The 25,334-nt window shown below is 34.4% G+C and overlaps 1 protein-coding gene across 1 annotated transcript in view; it reads left to right on the top strand.

Moving 5' to 3' along the window:
- Positions 1-25,334, top strand: part of Sb (serine proteinase stubble) — an 86,300-nt gene extending 60,966 nt beyond the window's left edge. The window contains exons 4-10 of the mRNA XM_013318120.1: positions 18,809-18,973; positions 19,052-19,453; positions 19,747-19,995; positions 20,906-21,098; positions 21,971-22,268; positions 22,657-22,806; positions 23,675-25,334. Coding sequence (XP_013173574.1) covers positions 18,809-18,973; positions 19,052-19,453; positions 19,747-19,995; positions 20,906-21,098; positions 21,971-22,268; positions 22,657-22,806; positions 23,675-23,812 — 1,595 coding nt within the window. The 3' untranslated portion in view covers positions 23,813-25,334. The remainder of the gene's footprint in view (positions 1-18,808; positions 18,974-19,051; positions 19,454-19,746; positions 19,996-20,905; positions 21,099-21,970; positions 22,269-22,656; positions 22,807-23,674) is intronic.

The following is a 25,334-nucleotide window of genomic DNA, read 5'->3' as shown; positions in this document are numbered from 1 at the left end:
ATGTACAAAACCTAAACATGCTACCATAAGAAAAATAACCAAACCAATCTTCAATAAAACTATACCTTGACATGTGCCTGTTGCTTCTTAACTAAACCGCCCACCGACAACCTAGGTGGGTTAAAAATTCAGACTTATGTAATCTTAAATAAAGTACATCTTGTATATAAAATTAAAAGTTAAACCAACTTATAAGCTAAATAAACAAACAATAGAGAACTATTCATAAACATAACCTATACATTTAGCTTAAGAGGTAACTGATAGTACAATCAACTTCGGCACAGGTCTTTTAATTTCTTAGTAGTTGAACAATTAGGATATTTAATTTTAACCTTAACCTTATTTATAAATCCTTTCCAGTACGTTCTTTTGATTAATCTATTTAGTTTAGAAAATCTTGACAATATATTTTCATCGTTTATGACTGCTGAATATTGTTCCTTCAAATCTGGATTTCGTGTAAGTTGTTTCCCTAACATGAGAAAACGCCTTAATGCTATATCTCTGGACCCACTATACTTACAACTTGGATCATAAAATTTAAACGGTAAGCGAACAATATTAATATTGTGACAATTGAGGTGAGTCTCGCTATGGCTGATTGCTTTAAGTTGACCAGATAAGATCCAACCCAGTGTGGTATTCTGAGCAACTAAATGACTGGACGGATCCTTGACTATTCCTTCTAACAATATCTGGCTATAAACTTCAGCTCCAAGAAGCAGATCTATCTTGTTCGGTACATCGAATGAAGGATCTGCCAGGGCCATAGACGACATAAAATTAGTGGACTGTTCTTTAATCTTTCTTTCGGGTAAGAGAGTTGTGAGTTTGTTCATAACAAAAGCTTCAACATTAATTTGAAAGCTGGGGTCTATGCGGGATTGAATTCTAATCGTAACCATTGAAGTGCTCATAATAGATGCACTAGGATCACCGCCTAAACCTGAAATTACTCTCTTACTGGATGTGCGTTTCAAGCCTAGCAACTGAACTGTGGACTCCGTCACAAACGAAGCCTGAGATCCCTGGTCTAGCAGGCATCTTAAATCAAAAAGAGTTCCGTTCCTAGACTGTGCCTTAATTAACGCAGTGGCTAACAAAACTTGAGTGTGACTACTCGAAAAACAACTTACAACATTGGTGGACTCGCTATCGGAGGTAGTAGCTGGTGAATTCTCAACATGAAGGGCTGAACTACCTTCCTTATTACCAATGGAGACATTTTTGAGATGAAGGAGAGTATGATGTTTCTTATTACAAAAGCGACAACGACTCGATTGCCGACATGAGTATACGGAGTGATTGGCACCCATACAATTAAAGCATAAATTATGTGTTTGGACAAACTTACGACGCGCTTCAACATCTTGACGACCGAATTTCTTACAATAGCTTAACCTATGATTTTCTTGACAAAAAGAACATGAGTGTGTGATGACACTAGTTGATGCATGACATGACTTAACCGAATGACTGCGACTTGACATATGTCTTTGTTCCTAATTGTCAAGAAATTCAAGAGACCTAAAACGGTGCTCAAGAAACTCCTGAAATGTTTTAAATTTAGGCAATTCGTCGGGCGACTCACTAATCTTAGCCTCCCATTGCCTACGTGACTCATTATCTAATTTTTGACATAAAATATAAATAATTAAAATATCCCAGTCATCAACTTTAATGCCTAAATTCTTTAACGCATTCAAACATTCATTAGATGTATCAAGAAGTTCCCTTAGTCCGTTAGACGACTCAACATGTATAAATTTTTGATTCATGAACCTCTTTAATATACAATTCGCTAAATATTTTTTATTATTATATCTGGTTTCTAATTGTAACCAACAAATGGAATAATTGCAACTAGTTACAGGTACATGTTTTAAAATACTTTCGGCATCGCCACTTAAATGAGTCTTTAAATAATGCAACTTCTGTACGTCATCCAAAGAATTGTTGTTGTGTATCAAACTAATAAACAAATCGCGAAAACTAATCCAGTCCGCATAATTGCCAGAGAAAATCGGCAGCTCTATTTTTGGTAATTTAACAGACGAATGTATATTTATGTGCTTTGATTGACGTTCAGAATTTTCGACAGAACTACAAGTTGACATATTTAATTTTCTTAACAATTCTTTCAGTTCCGTTTTCAAATCAAGATACAACTCTTTGGTTGTCTCGTGTAAATTAGTCGTATTATACTCCGACCTTTCAAACTCGGTTGGTTTAACCGAACTGACAATTTTGACATGATTGTCAGAAAAAGACGACCATTCCGTTTCTAAATGTTCTAATCTTGTTTCAATGTAAGAAACTGTTATTCTTTCTTTTGGAGACTTCTTAAAGTTTACTTTAGCCTTGGCAATGGTAGAATATAAATTACGTTGCACATTACTTAACGCTTCCATAATGACACTGACGTTGACAATGACAACTTTAAGTCAACGCTTGTCAATAACAAAATTGTTCAAACACTCACGTCACGAAGCGGTCTGACGTCGTCGCGTCAATATATGGACTCCTTTGCCAACACTGCTTGCGTATATGTTCCAAGTCCAATTCCGCTATAGGTTAAGCGGTGTCCTGGTAGCGCCATCTAGTTTGTCCAAGTCCCAACATACTCTTCCTTGTATGTAGTATCTTGAAAGCTTGAAATTTTCCACCGTCGGACCACAGTACACTGGTCCAAATCCGGCTCGAAGGACCATGTAAAGCAGTCTCAAAAAGGTCTCCCTCTCACTGGAGAAGTATCGAGTAGTCACAATGAAACACTGGTTATATCTTGGTGCGAGTCAACTTTATTTAAATCCGATCGGCAAGTCGATAAACATACTAAATAAATCTATATCGTGATCGAAACAATATGTTCAGCCATCTATTGATATATTTATGGAAACTTAATTGACATAGCGTTTGACATTGATATAATTCTTAGATTTCTTTAAATAAACTAATGTTGTACAAGACCAAAGACTAAAAGATTTGTCTTCAACATAAAATAGCTTTCTCTCTTATCTACAATTGTTTTCTTTTAATAAATTTATTACACACGCGTACAAAATTAATTGAATACAACACGGATAATGGATAGCGTCCATTGAAAACATTTAGAGATCATCTGATTATATCCAATTACATCTTAATTTGTGAGTATTTTATTAGCACCCTATTCCATTGTGTTAAAGCATATATTCGTAGTACAAATTAAAGATATTTAGTTGTGATTTCAAGTCGCTTTTGTAGTTTAAGTGGTAAATCTATCATTCGTTTGTTTCTGACAGAGTACTTCATCTTGGCGGAGCTTACTGACTTGATTCTATTTACTGATAAAAGTTTAATGACGAATCGAAACTTTTGACAATTATTTCTTCTAATGTTACTGTGAATTTTCCATGTGAAAACAATTGTGTACGACAATTTGATCATTTCCTAGATATCTTAAAATATCACGATATGTTTAATAACTGTCTTATAAGATAACTTCTTTTAAGTATAAACATGGATAGGCTATAGCCGTGGTGTTTTGTGTCTTTTTGGATTTTCGCCATATTGGCGCTGATTCTTGCAGTTGGTAGTAGTAGTGAGGATTCGAACTTGTAATAGACATATAATTAACTAGCTGTTGCCTTCGAAGTCATTCGCGCGGTATTAAAAAAAAAACGCTTTATAAGTTGCCTGTGTTTTCGAGACTGTCCGGACCTTCAAACAAATATCCGTCCATCTAAATATTCGCATTTATAATATTAAGTAAGAGAAATATTGTTAGGCGCGTTTAAATCAGAACGAAGCAAGTCATTTCCAAGTAACGACCTATCTAGAGGTCAGTGGATTAAATACAGTAGGATTTTAATCAATGGGATATTAACCAATTGTTTTAAAATATCTGCAATTATGTGATAGATTTATTTTATTTGCTTCAAGTTTACGACATTCTTCGTAACCTTTACTGATATTTCGATTTTATTGTAAGGGAAATCTCTTATCAATGGATATTAAGACACGAGCGCACGCGCTCGCCTCACGAAGTGAACAGAAAGGCACACTTCGTATCTAATATACAACTTTAATTCATCCAAATTTATCGTTTGTGCTAAATGTATTCTTCTTTACATAATGTATATTTACATCTTACTTATATCATAAATGCGAAAGTTGAGTTGAATGGATGTCTGTTAGAAGGTATCTCCAGAACTCTGGCACAGATATAGATGTCTGGAAGAACACATTGGTTACTAATTAGGTTTTTTTTCCACTTAATTCCCAGCGTACGGTGTCGCGGGTGACAGTTAAATTATATATCTTGTTGCAAATGTTTGAATGGATGGATGTTTGTTAGAAGGTATATCCAGAACCGCTTAACGGATCTAGATGAAATTTGGCATAGATGTAGATCGTAGAACGCATAGGCGACTTACACATTTTACTTTTTTTTAATTCCGTGCAGGCGAAGTAATATTAAAAAGCTAGTTAGTTTATATTGTAAAATGTAAAACGGTGCACTAACTGTAATATGGAAAGTGAAATCATTTGAGATCATTCAGGCAATGTCTCTGAACTTTGTCTATGGATAGATTAATGTCTGGCACGTATCTATTGTTATTTAGTACCGTTGTCTGGAATATTACTTTTACAATCTATAGTTCTTATATTGAAATTATATTGAAATGGTTTGGTTATTAATTGAAGTATGAAGAACTTTGGCAAACAAATCAAGTGTAAAAGTCAAAGTAAGTGACTGCAAAATAATACGTATCAGATGCGTTCTTTGACATTATGTCTAAGGGAGATGATAATCTAAATCGTTACTAAAGTTTAAATAGATTAATAATACGTGATAAATATTCGCATTTGCAAACGTATATAGTTAGCATCAATAAGCTTTAGTACGCTTTAGTAAGCGTGAAATTAAGCGACACAATCCAAGTAGATTTTCACGCAGGGACGCATCAGAATGGACTCAGCGAGTAACACATAGGTAATGAATGGGCATGATTGATGAACGGGATAATGAACGTTTCTATACCTTAACTATAGTCTGGTTAGAGTTAACTGATTATTTAAAGAAATTTTATATGAAACTAGCTGTCGCCCGCGACTCCGTCCGCGTGTTATTAAAAATAGATGTTGGCCGATTCTCAAATGAACATCCATCCACCAAATCATTCGAATGTATAACATTAGTAAGATTATAAATAGTCACCGGGTGCAAGTTATATTTTTGTTGTTTTGTTTTTGATGTACAACAAAGATAATTCCATTGTATTCAAAATGTAACTCAGCGGAAGATCCACAGATCTGAGTGATGAACCCGGAACTGGGAGATGAACCCGGAACTGCAAAGTCAGGTAGCCGCGTCATTACTAACGGGGCGAGCAAATCATCGCTTAACTGCCGAGTCTGACTATTTAATTAGAATGTAAGTTTCTTGACGCTGTTTCCAAGTAGTCTGAGACGTAAGCTCATTAGCTACTGAGAGAGCTTTTAGTAAAAGCTAACTGCAAACTATATAAGCGTTTGAGTAATTGATATTTGCAGAATTTCCTGACGTTACATGAATCTTAACTTCAAGTTACCTGGGTTTAAAGTCCTAAGAAAGCTTTGATTGGTATTTTATACTAGCTGTAATAAAGTAGCGCCAATAGCCTAATGGTTAAGGGTATCCGATCACGAGGTCGGGGGTTCGAATCCCGCCATTCGACTATTGTCGTAAATCATATCCTAGCACAAGCATAGAGCTTAGTTGGAATGGTACAAGAAATATTAATAAATTTTATAAAAATCTGCTTATATTTAAAAAAAAGTGAACATAGAATGTTTATTTAATATCGAAATCATAGTTAATCATTTTATTCTTTATTAGCTGTCACCCGTGACTATGTTCGCGAAGTATTAAAAAAAAACTGCTACTAATTAACGTATGTGTTCTTCCAGACTATGTTATACATCTGTGCCAAATTTCAGAGAGGTTCATGTAGCCGTTTTGCAGATACCTTCTATAAACATTCATCCAAATATTCAAATTTACAATATTATTAAGATTAGACGACATGACCTTTGTTAAATAAATTCTATAAAATTACAGTCTCATTTAACCACTGTTTATACTTAGCTTGAAATTCATAAAGGCAACGAAATTATTAGAAGTTATATAATTCTTGCAGTTGAGTTGGTTAAACGCTGCGGTTAAGGCTCGAACCGCAACGAAATTTACGAAGCTTCTTTCCTAATTAAATTAAAGGAAAACGCTTTAGTATCCATATATTATTAAGTAATCAAACGTAGCTAGGAATATACAAGAACTTTTTAATAAAACTAATTAAATCAATTAAACAGTGGAATTTAAGTAAAAAAAATCGCACCACAAACGATAGATAAAATCAAGTAAATCATTTTAATATAATCATGAATAATTCTTAACCGGTTCGTTGACCCATTGTTATGAACTACAAGCTGATAAATTAAAAAAAATAATAATTAGTAGTCTATATGTTCTTCGTCCATGTCTATTTCAGCGTCATTACACCCGTTCTGGAGATACTGTTGGGAAAATATGAAATATAGCTGTCGCCCGCGACTCTGTACACGCGATATTAAAAAAAAAAACTTAATAAGTAGCCTCTATGTTCTTCCACACTATGTTCTACATATGTACCAAATGTCATTAAATACTTTGAGTTTTTCCGGACGTATCTTCAAAATAAACATCTATTCATCTAAACATTCGCATTTATAATATTAGTAATCGTGAGAAGGTTCCTGTCTCTGCAGCCCTGACCACTGGTTATTTGAGTCATGGGACTCCGCAGCCGGTGGAGCTCTATTTTTAATATATAATATATTTTGCATAATTTTTTTTTATATCATAAGGTGGCAAACGAGCGAGAGGTCACCTGAAATAGCTGAAATAGCGAAGTGACCGGTGCCCAAGGACATACGCAATTGCATATGCGTTGCATACCTTGAATTGACGGAGGAGAGGATGCACAGAAAGAAAACATTTCCATGCATCCTTTCATCCGGAAAGTCCACTTCCACTTCCCATCCTTTTCTTATAAGAAAAAGGGTAGGAAGGGAAAGAGGACTAAATTAGGCCTCCGGGACGCACACTCATCAGACGAAACGCGGAATTGCTTCGACTTGACGCCTGTCTTCTGTGTGGTCGTGGTATTTCACCGGGCGAGCCGGGCCGATTCGTGCGAAGATGTTAAAGCGGACTCTACCAATGTTAAATTTTTTATATGAAATGTCATATATTAAGAAATAGGTTAATAAATGAATAAGTTTTAGTAAGATGTATTCTGCAATAAAAACTGCACTTAATATTTTAATGCAGATAAGTGTATACACACTTCAGGATGTTTGCGATCAGTTAACGGTTAGATAAAAATGATAGACGATCGTAACAGCAAGCATTTGTTACTGAATTTGAAAACTTCCAGCCATTGTTCCGAGGAAAAGAACGGAGACGCAATTCTTTTGTGCGGACAATAATGTTACATCTCTCTTATGTAACTGTACATTTTCCTTATTATTATTTCATTTCGCAGTGTAATTTGTTAAGTAAACAACGGTTACTGTAAGCGATTTTTGTTTTTTAGTATCGCATAATAAGTAGGTTTCTGAGGACTTTTAAAATTAAGAAAAAAAATGAAAGTATGGGAATGGTAACTCTTCGTGAGCCATTAATACTTATATTAGATAAAACATTAATCGAGAAAATTTTAAATATTAAGTTTATCACAAACATAATTATTTGGTTACTAACCGTGGGTTTCTGAGACTAAAATCCCCGTTTAAAATATCTTATCTCTGTTTTGTCAAAGGTAATGACAGGGATGACGATGTTTTATACAGAGATTTTGGTTTCAGAAACCCACGGTATACTTAAGTGTAGATTTCGCGAGTAAAATGAATGTTAAATGACTGTTTAATTAACGTCTCTTGAGTTTAGTACTTAGGATATCAATAAAGGAAGATTGGTCGTGGAGATAATGTGGTAATTGTAGGCGATTCAGTGACACGTCGATGGCCGATTAAATTACTCTCTTTGGTACATCTTTGATTACTAAAACGTTTATTCATGGACAGAAGTCCATAAATTTAAACCCATCTTCCATGTTTGGGTAAATTTTCTAAATCTATAGCTATTGAATATTGTAAAATTAAATCCTGTCTTTGACTATTTACGTCTTGAAAGCGTATGCATGTTTAGATAACCAAATTTAAATAGCAATAGAATAATAAATTACAAGATGTGATTTAAATTATTTTTTAATTCATTAAAAGAACAACACAACACATGCCTGTGACTCAGAGTAGGCAGAGACCACGGATTTTTATTTGGTGTGGCTCTCCGAAATCCACATTACGTTCTTGCGGGAGACGGCTCATGACGGGTGGCATCGCCGCCATTTTCTCCAGGAAATTCACACATATCTTTGAATTTCTTTTTGCTAATGCTTGCATCACAATGTTTTCCTTCACCGTAAGAACTTCATTAAAAGATCTTGAACGAATTAAAAGTAAGATGATTAAAAAACTAATAAAAAATGTAACTTTGCGTAGACCTAAGTTATCAACTTAATATAGCATTGTATATTTTTTTATGCTGTACAAAAATAAATGTAATCAATAGTGTAGTCAACAAAAAATTGTTACAATGGAAAGAAAAGTTCAAATGAACTGATTTTTAATTCACTAAACACAATGGCGAGCTGTAAAAATAAAACAATGATGGCGAATTATTCATTAATAATGATAGCGTATGTAATCAATAAACATTCCGCAATTTATAGATTGAATCAAAGGCAACCTAACGGATTTGGTTTTTGTTAGAAATCCTGAATATATAATTATTTCGGGTCAATTTCCATGTCCTGGATTCGAATCTCGTTATGTACCAATGTGTTCGATTTTCAAATTTTATTTATTTATTAGGTGAATTATATAACACTATTTGTCGCCAGCGTCTTCATCCGCGTCGAATAAAAAACAAACTTATAAATAGCCTATTTGTTCTTTCAGACTATGTTCTACATCTATGCCAAATTTCAGCGAGATCTATACAGCCGTTCCGAAGGTGCCTTCAAACAATCGTCCACCTATTCACCTAAGCATATATAATATAAGATGGTTTATAAGTGTGTTTACCTATATATGTATATAAACACATAAAAATGTGTGTGTGCGCGTATATTGACATTATTATTACATTAACCGTGGCTGACGGCGTGTAACCGCGCCGTACATCCATGATGTGCTTAGGTGCTGCCATTGTGATAACGGATGTGTCGCTATGGAGATGGATTCTTTTTCAATATAATTAAATTTTGTGTAATTATAGAAATTATGAAAGTGTTTATTAATAACCTTACATGCCGTGAAGAATTCAAGTTAACAAACTCTAACATAGCTCAGAACATCCTAACTAGAAAACCATTATTCAAATATACACTATCTGCTTTTTGTCTTGTTCATGAGATCTTAAAAGAGAAGCAATTGCTGAATTTAACCAAAAAGGCCAAATATCACAATCAACAGTATTATGATTCGTAGGTATTCAAACAAAAGACTATCAAAACTGATCCAAAATAATGCCTAATAAAAAGTGGATAGTAATTCATAATGTAAAATTTAATTGTAACGGTAATTTGAATAAAAAAGCATTCTCCATACTTACCAATGCTCTTAGACAGTAAGTAATGAGTGTGGTTAAGCCGCTATATCACCGCGGTGGACGACCTTATAACCTTCGCTCAATTTACATCACATATACACATACAAACGTACATCATATATTATAAAACAAAAAGTGCACCTAGCTACGCAGACGGTATAACAATTGATGTTTGAAAATCGTAATGATTTTCTTATTTCAAGGTGGCTGCGAGCGAATAGTTTTGGCGACTAAGAAACAAAATGTCGGCGACGCCTGCCTGTTTACGGAACCCTATGACATCGTATATCTTAAGTCGCTAAACGACTAAGATCGGTTTCGAAGATTTACATTGCACATATATCTATTCTAATTTGTGTTACCCTCCATAATATAACGCGTAACATGTTACATGTTATATTAAAATAAATACTGATATTATGAACATACAAAATAATATATGAATTTAATATTTAATTTCATTTTCTAATCTCCGTCCACACGTGTAATATAAAAGCATATTAATGTGCGTCATTTCGTTATAAAATACAGTCTGAAACATTAATATATTTGAATACAGAACAACATATATCTGCTAAAAGCCCGCCTGCCCTTGGGATTAAGGCCCATCTCATTTATTTAAAGTAGAACATTTGCATGACTAAAAACGTGAATTAATTATATTACTTATAGGCTTTCCTTTTTATAATCTGGCAAAGTTATTATTACGTATATCAATACTAGCTGTTTCTACTCCTTAATTAAATTATTAGTATTAAAAAATAGTGGTCGATTTTGTATATATAATTTTTATAGAAAAAAATATTAGCAGATTTTTTTTGTACATTTACTGATATTTCTTTTACCATTCCGACTAAGCTCTATGCTTGTGCTAGGATATGGTTTACAATAGTCGAATGGCGTGATTCGAAATCCGTACCCTTAACCATTAGTCTACAAATAAAATTTCATAAAAATCAGTTAGGTAGTTTCGGTGGAGTATGGTTACTAATATTGTGAGACGAGAGTTATATTCAAACCCAGAACCTGCAGATTACAAGTCAAGTGCTCAGCCCTTGAGCTGCTGACGCTCCTATTATACAATTTATATTTTTTTTTACATCATAAGATGGCAAACGAGCGAGCGTCTACCTGAAATCGCTGAAATAGCGAAGTGACCGTTGCCCATAGACATACGCAATTGCATAAGCGTTTCCTACCTTTAATCGACATTGAAAATATTTTCCTTTCCCATGCATCCTCTCATCCGGAAAGTCCACTTCCACTTCCCATCTTTTCCTTATAAGAAAAAGGGTGGGAAGGGAAAGAGGACTAAATTAGGCCTCCGGGACGCACACTCATCAGACGAAACGCGGAATTGCTTCCACTTGATGCCTGTCTTCTGTGTGGTCATGGTATTTCACCGGGCGAGCCGAGCCAATTCGTGCGAAGATGTAAAAGCTCTACTAGTGTTATAATAAATATTTCATTCGTATTTAGTTGATATCTTTGTCGATACGAAATAGCTATTAAAGATTTTAATCTCATAATAACAGGTGATACCGCCATGTATGGTTAACTGTCAGAATAATTCTAACAACAATAAAAACTATGCACAAAGTATCAATTAAATTTGCCGCACTGGATTAACGGCATTCAGAACACCAATGCAATTGATTAATCGTCAATTGATTATTTTTTGCGAATATGTTTTTTGAATACTTTTTATCTTCAACCTAATATAATACAAAATATAATTTAGCAACACTACACGCCAAAATAGGCCTTATATCTTCCAGATAGTGTTTACTTTAAAGTTTGTGGTGTGTAAAAATAACTTTGTTGTCTATTTAAATTAGTTATGATGACTTGCGAACGTCTGTGCGGAAAAATAGCAAAAAGAATATAACGCTACGCAATTTAATAGCACAATTTTACAATGCGGATTGCGTCATTTTATGACGTCGCGTTTTGTTAGGGTTTTTTCTCGTCGGAGCTTAGAGGAAGATTATCGGACCGTTATACTAACAAACTGAACTTCTGTAGCAGGCTACCGTGGGGGCTTTTTTTGTTAAGGTCAACAACACTCGTTGTGTGAAGGTTCGCGAAATTATTTTAATGATTTGTCTTGTAAAAACAATAATAAGTAATTATATGTGGGATTCGTTAAATAATATAAAAACACTAAACAAATGTGCTTCTACATACTTTTTGCCAAATTTTTGTACACAATAATCGTTTTTAAAGTACTAAATAAAAAAAAACATTCTATTTTTAAATTGGGGTTTTTTCTATTTTTTACAATATATTAACAAATCGTTTACTTCCAACACAATGTCATATTGGTGACGTCATAGTGCTCTAACCAAGAATAGGTTCCCTCCTACTATGATTTCACTTATATGTCTTTCCTTGTGATAAAGCTAGAGTCCATATCTTATGTAGTCTCGGCAGCAGCTGGAGAACTCCAAGCAATTCAAGTTAATTTAGCCGTAATAAACAGGAAGCAATATCAGCAGTGCCAATGAAATAAAACTTTATTATCCTTTTCACTACGTAAAGCCGGTTATACACGGACCCGATAAAAATCTTATATATTAATCGCAAGTAAATGATATTAGCAATCAGAATCTGTATCAATATAAAACATGTTAACATGTCTTTTTATTACGACAACTAGATGTCGCCCGCGATTCCGTCTGCGCGGAATTAAAAAAAAAGCTTAATAACCCAAGTATAGAGTTTAGTTGGAATGATACAAGCAATATTATTAGTGAATTATTAATTATTAATAGTTAATTATTAATAGTAAATTAAGAAATAATCTGCTAATATTTTATTAAAAAAAATTGTAGCCTATGTGTTATTCCAGATTATGTTCTACATCTATGTCACATTTTATGGAGATTTTTTGAGCGGTTGAGGAGATACCTTCTGTTAGGAAGAAAATCCGACATTGTGCCGGTGTACTGACGCAACACTAACCTTACTAAAATGTCAACGATTATGTCCCCTCACTAATCATTCTGACACTTGACTTGATAACGAAAGCATACTATCTTATGTCTAAAACTTCTAACAAACATCCATACATCCAAACATTTGCATTTATAATATTAGTAACATATCGCAGTGGTTGTAATTGTGTTAAATCGGACCTTCTATGTCTGTCTTTATAAGTAATTTGCGCTCGCATTCGCTACATTTAATCACATATCAAAACATTTTATTCGTTATATTACAACAAAAACAGGTTTTCTTTTGAAAAGCTTTAACTGTCGTGTATTGTGAGTTTTAATTAAATTTGCTTTTACCAATGTATTTTTTAATTTTACTTGTCTCTTCCTTTCTCTGTATTTCTTTGATATATGCTGACGGAATAGGATGGTTCCAAATCCCTACTTACTGATTACTGATACTGTATTTGTAGTCGGTGGCTCAGGGTTTTAAGCACTTGAATTGTAATCTGCAGGTCCAGGGTTCGAATCCCGCCTTGTACCAATGTTGTTTCAATTTTCAATTTTACATATGTACATTTATCTAACGTTCTTATGGTGAAGAAAAACATCTTGATGCAACCTGCACATATCTGCGAAGAAATTCAAAAGATATGTGTGAAGTCAACCCGCATTGGGCCAGCGTAGTTGACTATGGCCTAGTCACCCCTAATATAGGGTAGGCTCCGAGCAACTCATTGGAGACGTATAGTGAGCTGATGATGATGATGATACTGTATAAGATTTGTTGGTGCATTTATTGTTGAAATTTGACCTTTCTTTATTGAAAATAATATAATTTAAAAATCATGTCTTTTAAGATACATTTCTACGAAGATTTTTAATGAAAAAAAGCTTGGAGTTTAACGATTTATCTGTCTCTTTTAACATTACGTAAGGCTTTTGTTAGCATTAAAATACTAATTTAAAAATAACATGTTTTTTAGGGCAGAAAGCATTGTGTTCTGACCTTAATAAGTTGCGACATTTCGCTGTATCGTCTTCTTGTTTGGGTTTCGTTTTCTTTGTAACAAAAGACGGAATTATTTTCGTTTCGTAACTGTTTCGTTTGTCTTTGTTGCGTCATGGGTTTATACAATTGAACAATGCTAATATTTTTATTCAAAAAAAAATCTTTCATACTGAAATATCATCATCATTAGCTATACGGTCCCACCAAAAGGCTCGGAGCCTACCCTAAGTTAAGGGTGATTAGGCCCTAGTCAACCACGCTGGCCAAGTGCGGGTTGGTTAACTTCACACATATCTTTTGAATTTATTCTCAGATATGTGCAGGTTGCATCACGATGGTTTTCCTTCACCGTAAGAACGTCGGATAAATGTACATATTTAAATCGGAAATCACATTAATTCAAGGCGGGATTCGAACCCAGGACCCGCAGATTGCTAGTCAAGTGCTTCACCCCTGAGCCACCGACGCTCTCTATCTCTATTATACTGTACTCTGATAACGAAAAATAACCATCTGGAAGAGAGATATAGTCACTATACTAGTTAGGAATCCAAGTGGCATCCATTCTAACATCTGTTATAAACAAAATCAATAGAGCAACCGTATCCATTAATTTTTCTACAATACCCAAGCTTTTTGATATCGGAAATGAGCATGACAACAGAAATATCTTATATTCTATGAGATACAGGGCTACCTAGAATAAACTATAATTCCTATTTGGGGGCGCGGCAGTGCCCTTACACGAGGGAAAATATGAATGGATAGATAAGTGTTTATTTCTCTATACATTACGTTTTATATTGGGAAGAACATTTAACATTGCGTTACTAAGGAGGCAATGTATGCCGCGAGACGAAGTTGATTAGTATTCAAGCATCGTAACATTTGTAAGTGGTTTGAAAGGGAAAGTCTTGGCTCGGGAATTGAACGTCTAGTCCCCTTACATAAGATGCTTCATTCATAAATCACGATGAATAAGAAAATGAGATAAGGATATTTTAACGAAAAAAGTCGTAAAAGAGCGTTGGTGAAAGATGTGGATGAAAAAGGGAACTTATAAAGATAATAATAGTAATTTCAATAACGATTGTTAAGTCATTTGAGTTTGAAGAAATTTAATTGTTTTCATCGAGCATTTAGAATGTGATTGGTTATTGATAAATTTTATATTAGTATTTGTGGAAAAAAGATACGATTTTTAAAAATGACTAAAAAAATATTTTGAAAAATTCAGCGAGATTTTTTTTTCGTTTTTACTATACTTTATTTTGGTTCGTGCGATGACATCGTATAGATTATTTTATTTGTATCGTCTGAGCGTACATTTGAATGTAGGATTGTCATTAAGGGAACGTCGGTCGTTAAAACTAAAAGCTGTGGTGTTCTCTCTATTACGTGATAACATTTGACGCACTTACAACGCTCAAGTTTTATAAATACACCATCTTTTTCTCTCAGTTCTAATTTCCATTATTTTAATTGCAATTTTTAATGAGATTGTCTTTTGTTTTTAAATTTTATTTGTTTGAAATTTTAGAGCTTTTAAATGTCTTTTGTCATAATATTTTTATAATTGTGTAGTTTTTATTATTTCTAAACTATGATGTTAAACACAACCTTCTATTTAATATCATAGTTGGTGGAAAAGCTAACAAATACTTATGTGTACTAGCTGTCGCCCGCGACTCCATCCGCGCGGAATGAAATAAACCTGTGTTCCAGACTATGTTCTATATGTGAGCAAAATTTCATCGAGATCCATTCAGCCGTTCTGGAGATACCTTCAAACAAACATCCATCCATCCAACCAAACATTTACATTTATAGTAAGATAAGAAGTAAGATTTAAACATAAATAAAAAAGGTTTTATATAAAATTGAACTGTACTATAATTCTTTTACAATATTAACTGATAAAATGTTTCTCACGAAACATTTCTATTTTCCGATTGACACTATTCGATGTGTTTCCTTGTTATCGCCTTTTCAACAATAACGTTGGTTCGAAAGCTTCTATTTCCCGTTCGGAAGAACGTGCGAGTACCTTGAAAGCCTTCGCGACGGATGCGAATTTAATTATTCAGGAGATTGTAGTCCCGTTGCCCGGTTTCTTACTGAAAATAGTTTGATACACCCAAAAGGTAACTTCTTCAATATATCGTAATACATAGACGCATACATAATACATATATAATGTATATAACAAGTAAAACATAAAAAAAACCAATAATTAAAAAGGTAATACACGCGTTACCTTTAAACGGATAGAAGAGAGGGAACGTGTAGAAAAGTGATAATTCCTTCTTCCAGAAAGAAAGGTTATGCCTCCTGCCAATCCTTTTTTCAGTACTACTTTAAACGTAGGTCTAAGACATCAGGCCTACTCCGGAATAACATTAATAGTAAGGTATAGACATATTTGAAGAAAGAAGAGAAATTTATAACTTTCGAGGGGGTTTGTTTAATTTTTTTTGTTTTAATTTTTTTTATATCATAAGGTGGCAAACGAGCGAGTGGTCACCTGAAATCGCTGAAATAGCGAAGTGTCCGTTGCCCATAGACATACGCAATTGCATATGCGTTGCCTACCTATAATCGAAGGAGGAGAGGATGCACAGAAAGAAAATATTTTTCCTTTCCATGCATCCTCTCATCCGCAAAGTCCACTTCCACTTCCCATCCTTTCCTTATAAGAAAAAGGGCGGGAAGGGAAAGAGGACTAATTTTGGCCTCCGGGACGCACACTCATCAGACGAAACGCGGAATAGCTTCAAATTCACGCCTGTCTTCTGTGTGGTCGAGTTTTTTATGTATTCGACTTTCTTTTATCTGAATATATTCTTCGTGTCAAGATGATTTCAAAGTGTTAAATTATCTCATTTCGTATTAATTTTGTAACATATAAGAGCCCATTTCTGTAAATAAATGCTTGAGGTGTACATTTATATCCCTAGAGTATTGAGGAGAAATTTCATCGAGAAATAATATCCAATAACGATAAATCGTTTGAAATACGATCGTCGTATCGAGCTACTAGTTTATAGAAAGCCTACTTCAATTTGCTACACCAACTACGCATAAGATCTAATAGGTGTTTCGTTTGCATTAATTATTTTTATTTATCTATCTATAAATATATTCAAAACAATATTTTTTTTAATTCCCTAAGGACTTATAAACCAGAATATAAGTAAACTTTGGTAGGATGTTTTTTTGGTTGTTTGGTGGTCCGAAGGTTATGCGCTCTAAAAATTAAAAAAAAAAGTTTTTTTTTCTTATAAAACTTGGTTGTACTCTGAGCATACAGGAGATAAATAAATACTTTGTAATTACATTAACTTTTGTAATTTTTCAACAAAAAGAGTTAGATTTTTTTAGTATTTTCTCCGTGGAGTTATCCATGTGGCTATACGCAATTGGCGTTTTATCGTAGAATTTCGGGACACCCTGTATACAATTAATAAAATTGGAGTGTCTGTATGTAATATGGAAAAAATCAATGTTTCTCGAATGAAAAATCAAATCCAAATTTTGTATGTATGTCAGAAAGGCATGGTTTGTTCTGGGACAGCTGGAACGATTTTGACGGGCCTTGCGCTGGAAGTAAGCTGATGTACGCAGGAATGTTATGGACTAATTTTGTTATGTTTGCCGTCGACGTCGCGGTCTACCACTAGTAAATCAAAAATTCTTATGCTTATTTTGAGAAGGAAACTGTAGGATATTTATCATATGCAATTAAAACACTTCAAAGTAATTTTGAGTACTTTGGTACAAGTGTATGAAAACACAAAAACCCTTCAAACACTTTAAAGTATTTAAGCCCGTTTTAATTGGCACAAACTTCTCTCATTAGTAGGAAATTCTAAGTGAAGTAGGTTAAGCCATTTTTAACGAGATTGTTAAGTCCAGAACCTCAAAGTTTCCTTGTTCCCTGGTCCCTTTTTAAAACAATCTTTTTTTAAAAAAATTGTGACCAAACCTTTTCGATCTGTAATTCTATATATTTGTTTTTCCTGATTGTTTTTATGGTTTGTGATATTTGTATGTATATATAAGGTTGAATTCATAATCTTTTTTACGCTGAATATTGTTTTCTGTTAAGAAGGAGAACGAAAATGTGGCTGTGTGACGCAACACTAGCCTTACTAAAATGTCGATGTTTATGTCCCCTCATTATTCATTCTGACACTGGACTTTGTTATGAAAACACGTCACTCGCGTCAAATGATAATAATAATGTCTAAAAATACATATATTATAATAAGAGTATCATTTACTTTAAATAAGACATGCATTGTCATGTTTGCTCGAGTAATATATGCAAATTACATATCTAAAAATTAGAAATGCTATCCATAAGATAAAATAACATTTAACTATTTTACCCCTAAAAAATGAAACGTTAGAAAAATCAATCAATCAATACTTAATAGTCGAATGTCTGGTTGTAATGTTATGAACTAGAAAAATAAATGTGCGCTAAATGTTAAGTAACCCAAAAGCAATGCGAAATGTGAATGTTGCGTGTCGCTGCGGACCACAATGAACATTTTTCATCTATCTAATGGTTTACAAATATCAAATACAAAAAGTCATAAGTACAAAGATTTGTCATCCGAAATGCAACTGTTTGTCATAGTGGTATGATTCATATTAGCTCGTCCTGTGTTATGAGATGTGGTTTTATTGAATTCAATGCGCGTAGTCCGCAAGGAATTTGGCAATAGATTGGGATATATTGAGGGATTCCCTGACCTCAGTTTATTAGGTGAGAAATACTACGTGCTTTTATATAAGAATGTATTTAATGTTCACGTCTCACATATTTAATTCAGAACACACAATAATATCAAGTTATGTACTGAATTTAATACAAATTATCTGAAATTAAAATTATCCGATGTCCCATAAGTCCGAAAATAGTGTTTTTTTACTAGTGTGTTGTATTTTGGTTTGTATAATTGTTTTTTTTATTTAGTAATTTTAGCCAACCAGTGCCTTTCATATCTTATTGATACCACTAACGCAATCTGTAATTTTTTATTATATAAACTAGTATTCATTTTCTAATTAGCAAAAATAGATGGCACTGTTATAATATAACGCGCAATGTTTAATTTAACGCCATCTATTTAAAAGACTTAGACATTAATTTTTTTGTTTTGTTTACAGGTTACCAGATGTCGCGCAAGTCGTGTGCGGTAGGCGGGGCGCGGGGCGCATGCATGTGGGTGCAGGAGTGCAATCGAGTCGGTGGAATACACGCCGGAGTTTGTGTCGATGGCTTCATGTTCGGTTCCTGCTGTCGATTGCCGGACAAACCTATTCTCATCGAAGGTATCACGTTAAAATAACTTATATTGATTTGAATATTACGCCATCTATTGCTGCTAATATCAAAATATTTATTTTCAGAACCACAAAATCCTACAACTATAACCGACCGACCGTACGCAGCGCCATCAAGCGCCGCTACCACGCAACCGCCCGAGACAACACAAGCATCACCGCGGCCAACATCGCAAACACAGCGGCCGTCGTTTATGACGAAGCCGATAGATGGCGCACCTTCATATAACTATAGACCGCCAGAAATTAATTTACCCTCATTAAGCCTAGAATCAAGTAGCGAACAAAATAGTGATATAGTTAATAAAATACCATATAACAATGTAAATAAGTATCAAAATGTAAATAGGCCAAGCGGCGAAATGGAAACTAGTCCCCATAACAAAATTTCGTCTAGTCTTAGCATATTGGCCGGCGCGCGGCCCATGGCGGTGTCGGAGCAACATCCAGACAACAGTATTAGTGGAGGTAAGACAGTTATTTATAATATCATTCTAATATTAGAGATGGATGGATGGATGTTTGTTTGATCTCCGGAACGACTCTACGGATCTTTATGAAATTTAGCAAAGATGTAGAACGTTGTTTGAAAGAACACATAGGCTACCCAGTATTTTTTTAATTCCACGCGGAAGGAGTTGCGGGCGACAGCTGGTAAATTGTAAACAATATCTATTTCAAAGGTCATTGCGGTAGGTTACCCATCGGTACAAAAATCTTAGTTATGTAAAAGCTTGAATAATCTTTTTTAACCATTCCAGCGCACATGATGTCTCGACCTAACAATGCGAACACCCACTGGCAGGCAACAACGGAGCCGACCTTCGTGACCAAAACGCGACCTGGCAGCTGGGAGAAACCTGGCAAGCCAAAGCCGACCAAGAAGTTTACTACGACTACGGCTAAACCACATAAAAGTCATAAGCCTAAAGACCCCACGCTTAATATCATTAAAATGGATGAACCAACACCTCCTCCTATCCAAACTACAGCTGCTACTGATAGCGTAGGTCAGTAAATTTTACCAATCGATTTATTCCTACGGGACCGTAAAAAACTACTAAAATCGGAATATGTGAATTATACAACGTTACCCAGTTAATTTAAAACGTAATGTTACTAATCTTACTTCTTATTATCTTCCTTACTAATGTAAGAAATGCGAATGTTTAGATGGATGGAGGTTTGTTTGAAGGTATATCCGGAACAGCTGAACGGATCTTGATGAAATTTGGCACAGACGTAGATCATATTCTGAAAGAATACATAGACTCACTCACATAGATTCAATGTGTTTTTTTTTATTTCGTGCAGGCGACAGCTAGTATAATATAAATTACTGAATGCTATTACGTTTGTATTTCAACGATAAATAAAGATTCCCATTTTCCATATAACATTTTATTTTGTTTATCAATGTCGAAAAATCTTCGTCATTTTGATATTTCTATAACAAAAGGTCATATTACTAAAAGTTTTCCCCAAATCATTTCTTATTACGTTTATTTCGGGCACGAAATTGACGGTTTGTCAAATCCCTTCTGATTCGTACCATTTCCCCGCTGATGCTTTAGTGGCCTTTCAATGGCTTCGCAAAAAATACTTTTAAGAGAGATAAGAAAAAATATTTATTTTATTAAGAGGCAGCTTGATCAAATATTTCTATCTTTTCCAATGAATTCGATTTTAGTCATAAGTTATTTAAGTTCAAACTAGTACCAACTTCAAAATAGGTTTTTCTGACCGTATTTTCAACTTTAACGATTTGGAAAGAACATTTTCTCAATCGAGTCCCAGTAGTGGGAGTAACTTGCACGTTGATTGTAAAGATTTACGCGATGAAGGAGGAAAGAGAGAAGTGTCATCCGAATCCGTGTTCTTCCCCAGAATGTCTACTAGTTCACTATTTCTTTATTCCAGAGTGTGGTGTGACGGCCATGTGGCCGCGTCCCGAGACGCGCATCATGGGTGGCCAGGATTCCAGCTTCGGGCGGTGGCCGTGGCAAGTCTCTGTCAGAAGGAATTCCTTCTTCGGATTCTCGTCTACCCACCGTTGCGGTGGGGCCATCATCAATGAAGGATGGATTGCCACAGCAGGGCACTGCGTTGATGAGTAAGTTAAATATTCTCGGTTAACTTTAAATGTGTTTCTGTTTTTTCTATCAAGTTAAATTAAGAAACTTTGAAAGTTTAGTAAAAGTGGAAAAGTTTCAAAAGCGTATAGTCATTGGTAAACAAAACAATGTTGGGAAGATAAATCATAAATTTAAATAAACAATAAACTGTTCTCCAATACAATGTTAGTAAGTAGTATAAATACACAAATAAATACAAAACAACAATTTATTTACATCGTTATGACTAAAGTTCGCATATCTGAAAATGTCGTGTTGCGCGCGCGAACGCATATTGGTTGTATTTCAAATTTTTAATCTGTAAAATGTATCTACGGGCTCATTCCAGTTTCGTTGGCAATAACAAAACACTATTAGATTTAAGATAAATTCGCTCCAAGTTGTTTATCTTACCTTTATTGTCGATAAAATTGTTACTGACCGCCATTTGCTTTGTTTTAATGTTTTCAAATAAATTTCAATGCAGTGAATTACTTGGCTTTAAAATTACGGGCAACGCAAAATTCAAAATGACAATAAAAGATATATACTCAATAATTTATAAAATATCTTTACAAACAATTATATTTATATATATTTTTTTATTTATTTTGCAACGTTATCTTGAATCGTTTTGAAAAAATAATTCTTTTACTTCTTATTATGTTATTTGTGTGGTTATCCTCTTCTTCTTTGTATACTTCATTACTGTAGTTCGTGCTCGTCTTGATATGCCTTCATGGATGCGTCGATCAGCTGCCTCAGAAAACCTCTTTGCCTCCTTCAAACTTATTTTGATGGTATATTGTTATCGTCATATACCATCATAATTAATTTGAACATTTTTATATGATCTTCATTTGTTTCACAGCTTGCTGACGTCACAAATAAGAATACGTGTCGGCGAATATGACTTCTCGTCTGTATCCGAACAATATCCCTTCGTGGAGCGCGGCGTCGCTAGGAAAGCGGTACATCCAAAGTACAACTTTTTCACATATGAATACGACCTGGCGCTCGTGAAATTGGATTCACCTGTGCAGTTCGCGCCTCATATATCGCCCATTTGTCTGCCCGCGACTGATGACTTATTGGTTGGTGAGAATGCGACGGTCACTGGATGGGGACGACTGTCAGAAGGCGGTGTGCTACCTTCGGTGTTACAAGAGGTATGCTACTTTTATATCTGTCGCCCGCAACTCCGTCCGCGCACAATTGCCTATGCATACTTCTAGACTATGTTTTATATCTGTGCCAAGTTTAATCAAGATCTGTTGGGCCGTTCCAGAGAGACCTTCAATCATCCATCCATCGCATTTATAATAGTAAGATTTAATAATGTTCTTACATATGCGTAGTAATAGCAATATGTTGGAGGTTCAATAGCAGTATCAATGATCTCTTCTTGATAATTGTTTACATTAATAATTACTTATTCAAAACAACCTCGGCTTACGAGTCGACTTCGAAATCATAGTACAATAGTAATCAATAGATTATGTTAAAAAGTACTATTCTTGCCAAATATTGGATTAAAAATTAGATTGTGTTTTGCAGGTACAAGTCCCGATACTGTCGAACGAGCGCTGCAAGTCGATGTTCCTGCGCGCGGGACGACACGAGTTCATCCCGGACATATTCTTGTGCGCGGGACACGAGAGAGGGGGACATGATTCTTGTCAAGGAGACTCCGGAGGACCGCTACAAGTAGGTTACATCTATTGCCTGTTACAATACTTTGGAAATACTGTATTTTGGGTGTTTGCATTTGGAGACACCATGTTAACGAATGATGATGTTATCAGCAAAGCTCATTGAATTATTGGCTTATGATATTGTAAGTAAATATACGTGGTCATAGGTAGGAATAGTTTATACAGATAACACTTTATTGGCACCTATTAATGTCGATTATTAGAATGTTGGAACAATTGTCGAAGTAAATCTGAATATTCATGTTAAACGTCAGTTCCAATATGTTCAGTTTATTAGCCAGTGTGAACGTCTTCAGTGAAATTAGATATAACATATGAATTCCACACTTCCAGACATCTTGCTTGGTCTTATCATTTCAATACTGAATTTGGCTTCAAGCCACAATCATTAAAGCACGTTACCAACGTTACCTATTATACTGTAAGTGCTGGGAGACGCCAAACGACGTCGTTCATACACGCGCACTTATACGTGACGAGGAATTTTAGTTTCCTGGTTAACTTTACTGTTAGATGAAGTCATTTCGTTTCGTAAGATCAGAAGTCCAGCGCTGGTAGGACTGATTTTTGCTGCATAAGGCTGTATATATTTCTCTGAATTTTCTTCTTCTATTAATTGTGAGTTTCTGAAACAAAAACCCCCGTTTACAACATAATATTATCTCTGTTTTGTCAAACATAATGACTGGTGCCATTATATGTTTTATACATATTTCGGTCTTAGAAACCAACGGTAAAACGAGTTGATTTTCTGAAGATGTTTTAGTGAATTTGACTTTGAATCAAATTTAAGTTACGAATTAAAAACAACGCCATCTATTTTATTGAGACATGCATTATTTTAATTTTTTTCATTGCAGGTCAAAGGAAAAGATCAGAGATATTTCCTAGCCGGCATCATAAGTTGGGGCATCGGTTGTGGAGAAGCGAACCTACCCGGAGTCTGCACTAGGATATCTAAATTTGTACCCTGGATATTACAGACAGTAAGCTCGTAAAGTGTTTTAAGTGTTGAACAATATGTTTATGAACAAATTTAATTCAAAACGATCGAACTAACGACAATGATACAGTGCAAGTTACCTTCAAAAATGTTGATACATTCAACGTTTTCTGAGGCGTTTTATTTATGGAACAGTCTTAGGGTTGCCAAATTAAAGACGATCAAATCAATATCTACTTTGTTGAAAAGACCCAAAACGTTGCTGCTGAAGCAGCTCTATTGGGTGCCAAGTAACTAGAATATTTCGTGTCAAACGAAGAAGTGGCAGCCCTAAATTTACCGGGAAGCTATGCAGGACTTGCTGTTGCAATGCTGCATAAGCTTTAATACGGTTCAGTAATCAGGCTTGGACCTATAATAAACGCCCTTACAATCCCAGCTTATATTTCAATACACGCTATAGTTTTAAGATGTATTTGCAATTTTTTACAACTTTTGTAAATATTATTTGTGTATATTACCTGTAGCATTCGTTGCATTATATTTGGCTCGTTCACGTATCAACACGTGTTGCCGGTCCAACGGTCTGACGTCGACTGACGCCCCCTCTCACCGGCATGTACTTATGGCGTGTACGCTCGAGACAAACACTACATGCATACACTACATTACCTATTTTGTAAATATATTTTTGTAATTATAAATACAAAACAGGTAACTGTAACAAAAGATTAATATAATTTTATTTAGTTTAATGCCAATGCATTTAAGTTGTAAATATTTAAAAATTGCAATTTTTCTTGCCTTTTAGATATTCTTTTACAGTATTATTTATTTGTTGTTTTCGAACAACAAACGATTTTGTAAATAAAATGATTATTTTTATCAGTTTCTAATACTCTGTACAACTGCGGATCGTAGAGCGTCGGTGGCTCAGGGGTCAAGCACTTGACTTGCAATCTGTAGGTCCTGGGTTCGAATCCCGCCATGTACCAATGTGTTTTTCGATTTCCGATTTACATATGTACATTTATCCGACATTCTTACGGTAAAAGAAAACATCGTGATGCAACCCGCACATATCTGAAAAGAAATTCGAAGATATGTGTGAAGTCAACCAACCCGTACTGGGCCAGCGTGGTTGACTATGGCCTAGTCACCCTTGATTTAGGGTAGGCTCCTAACCCTGAGCTGATGAGCGAATAACATCGTTTGCATAGTTTTTGTATAGTTTAAAAAATATCTTTTATAACAATAAAATGCTTTGTATTTATTTGCAAGTTTAAATGTAACATGTTATCTTTATATGTATTTAGTATAGTTTAAGTTTTTCATAAAGTTTAAAAAAATAGGATAGTTTTAGTTTAATTAAATAATATTGTGAAATGAAATTACCAAATCGCAGTTTGTTGAAACATGAAGAGCGTTTAGTTTGTAATTTATTATATTAATAAAGTGATGTTTATTACTAATGTATATTTTATTATAATTTTGTTTGAATGAATAGTTTATAATAACGTTGATTATATTGTTTGCACATAACTGTATTGTTAAATAATTAAATATCGAAACGATTT

Source organism: Papilio xuthus, unplaced genomic scaffold, assembly GCF_000836235.2.
Source record: "Papilio xuthus unplaced genomic scaffold, Pxut_1.1 DF826933.1, whole genome shotgun sequence".
Lineage (NCBI taxonomy): Eukaryota > Metazoa > Arthropoda > Insecta > Lepidoptera > Papilionidae > Papilio > Papilio xuthus.
This window is presented reverse-complemented; position numbering and strand designations above follow the sequence as displayed.